The following is a 9,256-nucleotide window of genomic DNA, read 5'->3' as shown; positions in this document are numbered from 1 at the left end:
AGGGTAATATTTATCCATAACGGAATACTGAAATAATAAGCTTCTTGAGGAGGCTTATTTCCAATAGAGTACCAAATAGATAAACATATTTATGGCGAAGTCCCATATGAAAGCTTATTTACAACGGAATAATAAATACAACAACAACAACAACAACAACAACAACCCAGTATAATCCCACTTAGTGAGGTCTGGGGAGGGTAGTGTGTACGCAGACCTTAAGACCTTACCCCTACCCTAGGGTAGAGAGACTGTTTCCAAATAGACCCTCGGCATCCTTCCCTCCAAGAACTTCCCACCTTGCTCTTGGGGAGACTCGAACTCACAACCTCTCGGTTGGAAGTGAGGGTTGCTTACCATCAGAACAACCCCTCTTGTCTAACGGAATAATAAATGAACATCCATAATATAATATATATTTATAACAATCTCTCTTTCTTTTTTCGTTTTTTTTGTTTTGTTTGTGTGGAGGCACTTCAAACTGAAAAAATAAGGTGAATAACAAGAAACTTTTGAGAGCAAAGTCGTATTAAGAAAACTATAGAGGCAACTTTGCAATTCACATCATTTCATCAGAATATGGCGATTTTCATAAATTTTTAGTTCTTTTTGTATCGTCCGACACCACCCTGTAAAACCAATCAATTTCCAACAAAACCCCAATAATTTCAGAAAAATCTCTCCGTAGTCTGAAAATGGCGGAAGATAAGAAAGAGTCAACGTCAAGTTCGCCTCTCCAAGAAGATCCCGAAGATCCCGTCAAATCCGCTCCTTCTTCCCCCAATTCCTCCACTCGCAAGGTTTGTTTACGCCCCCCCCCCCTCCCCCTCCCGCAGGCACAACAACAAAAAAATTAATTTACTTATAAACTGACATGTTCAAAGAATTTTCACACTATAATTTCACCAGTTATAGCATGTTGTTTATTCTATTTTTTAGATTACCAGATCAAACTAACATTAGCATTTCATTTGGTTATGTTTCTGAACTTTGAGTGGCTGTGTGTCCAGTGTGTTAGACAGAAGTTCTCTAACTTAGAGGCAGTGGCAAAAGAAGCAATTGTTATACGATTTTAAGCTGAAAGTTGAAATAGTGAGAATTAATTTATGCATTTTAAAAGCTAAGCTATAGATACATAAATGGTGAAAATTTGGATCTGATTTGGTTATTTGATTATTGGGCTATTTTGCTGGGCATGTAACAGTTGAATGACTTTCTAAATTTGGGGGAATATCAAAAGTCCAGTCCTGGTGGACGAGGTACACTTAAATACACTGAGGAAAGTTTAAAATCTTATGGAATGAAACAAATCTAGCTAAGGACAGAGTATAATGGAAGCAAAGCAAATGATCAATATAAGCAATACCAACTAGTTGGAATTTAACTTTTTATCCGTGTAGAGATTAGTGTGAGACTAGAGAACTCTTAATTTTCCATAGAAAGGTACATTATTTCGTATTGGAATGAAATGGATCCGACTAGAAAAAGATGGATATTGAGGGTTCGTATAGCTAACTCGGGTTGATTTGGGATTGTGGCATAGTTGATTGTTATTGGAAGTTCATCCTCATAAAATTACTAAACAAATGAGTCCAGGGAGCTAGTAAATCAAAGTACAATAGCAGGATATTGCTTGGAAATTCAAAGATAACAAATTTTTGACTCTAAAAAATTTGGTACTCAAGTCAAATGTTAGTGCTGCCATATTGATTTCCTTAGCTCACTAGCACAACTTGTAATGGCCTCACTTTTTTGGCTGTAATTTTCCCCAGCATTATATTTTTGCTGGTCATCAAGAAAAGTTACTCTTATTAAAAAAAAAAAAAAAGTTGGTGCTCTAATCAACTAATTTCTTATCAAAGAAAAGAAAACTAGTTAGATAGAGCTAACTCAACAAATTCTCTAGCATTATATCCTGCAATGATGTCATAGATCTCCCAAGTTCTTTTTTTTTTTTTAACAAGAGAGAGTTGAACTAATTCGTTTGACGACTACATTGCACACAATTACTGAGAGATTTTAAAAAAAAAATAAAAAATCTGGCAAGTGATTAATGAAAGAATGTAAAGCAAGGAAATTGGTTTGGCATCACAATGAAGTGTTGAAGAATTGTGATGTAGAATTCTAGAAGTAACAGTTCTTGCTTGAACTCCAATGTACCTTCAAATATTAATTCACTAACATCCAAGGTTTTGTAAACAAATACCATGCTTGTTCCTTTCTATTTTCTTTCACTGTACAAAAACTCAATTTCCTAATCTTCATATTGACTGGACTAATTCTGGCATTTATTTGATCAGGCTTGCTATGCTGTTCTTCAAAGTTGGGTGTCAAAGAAGTTCATGACTGGATGGTAAGGAGCTTATCAAAATCCCAACACTTTGCTTTTGCCTTATCAACTACTCATGAAAGCAAAATGTACTTTTGCTGGCTTGTGGGACACTCCTGCTTTCTCAGTGGCCTGTCCCTTGGAGACAGGCCGAGAAGTACCACACATCGTCCCCCGCCCTTTCTTTCTATCAGTATCTCTACTACTTTGGTGCCTACTTTCTTTATCTGTATACTAATATTTGGTGGATATTGCCATTTCTCAGCGTGGTCCTCTTCCCTGTGGCTGTTACATTTTTCATCACTTGGTGGTTTATTCAATTTGTTGATGGTTTCTTCAGCCCCATATATGAAAGACTTGGTATTGATATATTTGGTACGTCACTTTTGGCATTACAGGATTTTATTTCCCGTTGTTCACTTGCTGTAGTTATATTGATGCGTTGGTAGTGATATATCTGGTAAATTATTAACAACATCCAAGCTGTGTCTTCAGTAAAAGCCTGTGTGGCTGGTAAATTGATTAGTGCTTCTCTTGTACTTACAGGCCTTGGATTTGTGACATCGATAACCTTCATATTCTTTGTCGGTATTTTTGCTTCATCATGGCTGGGTTCAACAGTTTTTTGGATAGGGGAATGGTTTATAAAGAGAATGCCCTTCGTTAAGCATATATACTCTGCATCCAAGCAAATTAGTTCTGCTATTTCACCAGGTAATAATTACTTTTTGATTGCGAATTTTTAATTTCCTAATGATGAGATATTTAATGAGATATAGATATGTCGACCGGAGATATAGCTTTGATAAAATGTCTTTGAAATCCCCTTTCAATCACCATGACATAATGCTTCCCTTGGACAAAATGCTTATAGAAAGAATGGTACTGTTTCCTGTTTCATTGACTCTTTTGCATATTGGCTGAAGATTGGGGAAATGATTCTCTGCAAATAGTATATCTAAACATTACCCTCCTCAGGCCCCACTTGTGGGATTCCACTTGGTTGTTGTTGTTGTTGTTATTGTGTTGTTACTTTTTAGGGCCAAGACATAGATAAAAGTGTATATGGAATAGTATCTTGTTTCAATCAACCGGTCCAAGTGATCTACTTCAACTAGTAATGGTAGAAGCATATTATATCCGAAGCACATGCCTGTTCATTGTTTCATTTTATGTTGATGTTTGTGATAACAAGGAAATCACATTAGGACACACTATTGTTTAATGCATTACAAAAAAACAACAGAACCAATTCACTAAGCCTGTTCTTGGGGACATATTGCTCATCGATTTTATTTGAACTTTTGACGTGTTGAGGTTTTATTTCCCAACAATTTATGCAGCTTGATTTGATGGGTGTCAAAGTTCTTAACATACCCATGTTTGGTTATACATGTGATGAGTGTAGATGAAATTCTTCTGAATCACTGTAGTTCTTATCTGTCTGTATCTTGCTGCGTTTATAAGACTTATTTGATTTCTTTGGCTTGTTGTTGATACAGACCAGAATACTAATGCTTTCAAGGAAGTTGCTATAATTCGCCATCCCCGAATTGGTGAATATGCGATTGGTTTCATAACATCGTCAGTTGTTCTCCAGGTAGTTCCATCATAATATCCTGTACTGACCAAAATAACTTCCTTCATACTATCCTTAATGTATCCCTTTTTTTTTTTCACTTAAGTAGACCCAACCTATTGTTTTTGTACAACTTTAGTCCTCTGTTGCACAAAAACTTCCCTTTTTGGCTTCTACATCCATTTCTGACACTTTTTGAACCTCAGATTTTGCCTAAAACCAGTTGTAGCTTGGAATGTAGTAGAATTACCTTATCAAAAAATACTTGTAGTAGAAGTACATACCTGATATGTTTTATAAAGAGTTAATGTAAGTAATATCATATATTCTTTATATAGAGATGGCAATATCGAGGGAAATTGTGGGTCCTGCACGTTCTATGTTTTGGTCTGGGGAAGGGAAAATGGCTGAGTGGTTTATGGGGTGGTTAATACAATATTGTAAGGTGGTCTGGGGTTCAGGGAAAACTTTGCTATTGCATGTATAGCTTCTTCTCTTGTCTCTCTTTTCTTATTGTTTCATTTCTTGTTTCATTTTTCTCTTTGTTCTATTCTTTTGAGTTTTACATACACTCGTATTTTAGCTTTATATGTATACTCTTCCATGTTTTTCTAATAAAAGAATTTATTCTTCTCTTTAAATGCTGTTAGTGTCATCTGAATTTGACTGTTCAACATTGTCAATTTAAATGTTTACACTACAAAAAAGGGAACAAGATGTATACCTTATAACAAAATTACATTTCGACTTGAAGTTATCCATGCAACATTATGTCTGTTACGGCTCATTGTGTTGAATTGGGATGAAAAGATGAAGGGGAGGAGCTGGGTATCGATCTTTCCGTCATATGTTTATGAATTCAAAGACAGAAAAGAAGGGGAGGGGCTGCTTATATATCTTTTTCAACCCCTTCAAGTTTGACAAAGAAAGAGAAAGTATATGTCATTTAATTCATTTACGGACGTGCCAAACAACATTAGTAGTATGATAAACACTGTCGAGGGGAAGTATTTTAATTAGGTTCATTCCCCGTTGTATCCCTTATACCAACATAGTGGAGCTCATTACATCTAATAGTTACAAGGATGAAGCTCTTATCCCATTGATTTGATTTCAATTGCCATGGGGTGACCAAAAGTTTGGACCTTAAGCTAGAGATTCATATGAATGCCATTGTCCAAGTGATTTCAAGTGCATTTCTTTACCCTGTAAGATACATGTCGTAGATGCATATATATATATATATATCATATATGTTGAATTTAGACAATTTTGACTATAATTTCTACTCTTCCACTCCCTTCCCCAGCATTCCATATCTCTTGGGGAGAAAGAAAGCAAAGCAGACTAAATTTGGACTGATCTTGGAGATACTCTACCTTAGTCCCATTTCTGTAATCCTTAATATTTACTTCTTGCTAGTGTCCCTGCTATTCTTGTTAGTCTGATCACTAAAGGATGTTCTTAGCTATTGATTTGTTGCAGAGAGATGATGGGGATGAAGAGTTGTGCAGCATTTTTGTCCCTACAAATCATTTGTATATAGGGGATGTATTTCTGGTTAATTCCAATGATATCATCAGGCCAAATTTGTCTGTGCGAGAAGGCATAGGTGTGTGTCTCATCCTACTTCTCTGCCATGCTATTCATTAATTAATTCATCTTTCACTTTTTTTAAGTGATTGTTATCATGAATATTTACATTTTTCAGTTCAGATATGCCGCTTTACTTGGCTTCATTAGCATCATTTCTATCTTTGTTGTCAATGGAGATGTTTGGTCATTTTGAGCAGCGTCTTATCACCCTTTTCTCTATTTTTGTATTTTACAAATCAAATTGACCAATTGTGTCCAGTCAAGCCTCGTCTCTATTTTTTTCCTTCGGTAGCCTTGTCGGACGTAGGAAACATTGTGTCTCAATGACTAGTATTACTTTCCATTTCAATTTACTTGCTGAAATGTGTTGGTTGCTATATTGTGAGGTAAAATTATCTGTGTGGAGTATAAAGAGGGGTTTTTAATTGAGATTCAGAAGGATACCAGTCAATGATGCCTTGTCTTGCAGATAACATTCTGCCCTGCTAAGTGTTCCACGTAGGTTGATAGAATGAGGTTGTCTCCTTGTATGGCCTTGGACAATCTTCACCTCATGAACTAGCTTTTGGAGGTTGCTTGAGCCTAAGTTTCATTTTCTTTTTACAGGCCGTATAGCAAGAGTTACCTTGGTTGAAGTTCTTCTCGCTGTGTTTAGATTCTCCAGACAAATCCATTCACCACACGAATGATGTGACAACAGTAGAACAGAAATAACTATCCATATAAGAATGCAAGCTTGTTTAACATTTTGTTGGTGTGTACATTCTAATCCAGCAAAATCCTTGTTGGCAAAAAAATTATCAATTAATCTTCACTTACAGCATCATACACCTATGCTCATGTATTTACTACGGTTTTGTTTTTTCCTTGAGTCAAGGTGAAGTTCTTTTTCTTTCTTTATTGCACTTGACAGAATCCTGCATTGTAATATGCTCTTTTTCCTTGGTTTGCAGAGATCATTGTTTCTGTGGGAATGTCAATGCCGCAGGTGATTTCTCCTATAGAAAGGATCACACGACAGAGCGACCGGATCCCTCTAAACAGAATGTTAAAGTAAACAAAATCAGCATCTCATTTGCTTATGGTTTGCGCTAAGCTACCATAATCTCAATTTTTTAGGGAAGTCGCATATGTATACTGTTGGTCTTCTATGTTCTTTTGATGGTCCAGCAGATCTGAACTGAAGCAATTAGCGACATTGGTGACTTTGTTGTGTGTTTATTCTTTAGGATTAGTAGGAGATCTGTTTGTCGGAAACAAATAGGTAGGGAGGCATTGTTTGGCTGTAGCTGGTTTACATTAATTAACATTTCACCTTGGTCTGTACAGTCTGTAACTTATGAGTTCTTGTGTTTGTATTATAAAGAGGCAATCGGTGTTTATTTTTCAGTGTGGGGTTTCTTATGTTAGCTAAAGGGGAGAACACCCCCCCCCCCCCTCTTTTTTAAATTTTTTATTTATAATTATAATTGATGTTTCACCTAAAGAAAGACAACAACAACCCAGTGGAATTAAGTGGGGTCTGGGGAGATTAGCGTGACCTTACCTAAAGAAAGAATTTTTTGTATTTCTCTTAATCAAGAATCTTCATATTCTGGCACAAGGACGAGACATAGCAAAAGGTCCTTTTAAATCTGTCACAGGAAGGAGGAAAAATTGCCTTAAGTATATCGTGAATTCTCTTTTTTAAATAGTTAGATATTTAAATGAAGAGTACATATGAACTGTGGATGTTCCTCAGAAATGTTGTTTGTCTCGTTATCATGTGACTACATTGAGATTAACAAATTCATTTGATGCCTCCAATAAATTAATTTAATTAGCAAGCGTGTGGCTGTTAACCACAAGGTCGAAGGTTCAACCCCTTCCTCTAGCGCTAATTTTCCATTTTTTTTCCCCTAACTTTATCCGTGCCATCTTTCCTCACCTCGCTCACGTTCTTGCTAATGTCAAGTCAGCCTTACTATACTCAGGATAAAAAATTTGCTTGGTTGATAATTACAAATAAATGCCCCCTATTTATACTAATCACCTAGGGGCTAGTATGTAAATAATAATTGTTCTACAAGTCATTCCATATTTACAACTAAATCCCTTCTCTAGAATATTCTACACATCTAGATTCTTATAAGGACTTTCCTAACAATTCTATAGGGTTCTAGGGTCTTCCTAAGGAAACCTCTATATTTCTCTAGAACCTTCCTACAAATGCATAAATATCTAGAGCTTTTCTAAAGAAATTCTACATAGTTCTAGGATATTCCACCAAGATCTTTTCCCTAACTTATGTAACCCTTCCATATGACAAAAATATATGCCAAGTGACACTTACGTGGCATGATGATGTGGCGGGTCATGACATAATGCACTGATAAATCAAATGGCTGAATTTTGACACTGTTGAAATACAATTTGAAATTCTTTTTTTCTTTTGATGCTGACGTACTTAAATATTTTCTTTATTTTGTGCGAAAAGAAAAGAATTTGTTTTATGCTACTCGTAAAAACCGCATTTGTTTTGCAAAGTCAAGGCCCAAAAAATAAAGGGATGTCAAAGGTATATATAGTCATTGGGATAAGTTGATACGAGAACTAATAAATTACCTCTGATGTTTTGCTTAACCCACGAGACATATATTCCTTAACTTGCAAATTTACATAAAACCTTTGTTAAATTTAAAGTTTCTTTTGAAATTTGATGCAAAGGAAGAATAGAAAATGGCTTTCAAAGTTCTCTCTAATTTTCTTGAACTCTTAATTTGGAAAGTTAATATCGAGATCAAAAGAAAAATTGTTTGAAGAGAATGGATATGGATGGAGGGATTAGAGAAGGGCTATCGTTTTATTGCAACGACAGCAAAGCTAGACTTTGCTATAGTTTGGTGTTTATGAGAAAGAGAGTAATTAAAGAGAAATTTTCACAAATCACTATTGTTTAGTGGTTATTAGCTAGTTGTAGCTACCATTTACTATATTACTTCCTATAGCTATGTTTTCAGGCTTTTTAGAGTGTATTTGATGTATTTAAACTACAATATTCATGAATACAGTAGCATTTCTAGGCGTGAAACAGAGGATTACAGCTAGACAGATTATTGTATTCGACTGTATTCACGGCGAGAAGCATGGGATTACAACTATTTTTAAACGGAAAGTGAATCAATTAACATAATAGACTCCTAATATAACTCAACAAACTCAATTATAACACACAAATTTTGTATTTCTAGTTATAAAAAAGATTCTCAACTGAAAAACACCCCAAAAATATAGCAATCTTCAAAGGGATTATTTAATTACATTGAATATAGTTAAATACATTAAAAAAAGGCGTTTTCGTCCTTTGTTGGCAACGGTGCAGCTTCTTGAAGATGATATATTATCTTTGAATTTGATGAAATAGGGAAAACCCTCAAAAGATGTTTGATGTCCTCAAAATCGCCAAATTCAACACAAGGAACTACCATCGACGGAGGAATGGGAATCCATGAGTCTGTATTCATGAAGAAAACTGGCGTTGAGAGAGAGGGTGGAGAAAAATCTGAAAGAATGAGAGAGAAAAATAATACAAATCATATTTTATGGCTTAAGGGTAGGAGGTGACCATAAATAGATATTTGGTTATAAAAATCAAAAGGTAGCTATGAAATATAATTTTTTAAAATGATATTTATTAAAATAAATAAGGTATCAACCTTTGCTATAGGAGGTAAAAATTCCGTAATTAATTAAACAGGAAGACACTGGCACCT

The 9,256-nt window shown here is 35.2% G+C and overlaps 1 protein-coding gene across 1 annotated transcript; it reads left to right on the top strand.

Moving 5' to 3' along the window:
• Positions 1-615: 615 nt before the first annotated feature.
• On the top strand, positions 616-6,893 carry LOC104244208 (protein LIKE COV 2-like). Its single transcript, XM_009799579.2, has 7 exons — positions 616-800; positions 2,301-2,353; positions 2,595-2,704; positions 2,876-3,043; positions 3,832-3,929; positions 5,394-5,520; positions 6,458-6,893. Exons 1-7 carry the CDS (start codon positions 696-698, stop codon positions 6,559-6,561), a joined length of 765 nt encoding a protein of 254 aa, XP_009797881.1. The 5' UTR covers positions 616-695; the 3' UTR covers positions 6,562-6,893.
• Positions 6,894-9,256: the final 2,363 nt, after the last annotated feature.

Source organism: Nicotiana sylvestris, chromosome 4, assembly GCF_000393655.2.
Source record: "Nicotiana sylvestris chromosome 4, ASM39365v2, whole genome shotgun sequence".
Lineage (NCBI taxonomy): Eukaryota > Viridiplantae > Streptophyta > Magnoliopsida > Solanales > Solanaceae > Nicotiana > Nicotiana sylvestris.
The sequence above is the reverse complement of the archived record's forward strand: the minus strand, read 5'-3'. Positions and strand labels throughout refer to the sequence as shown.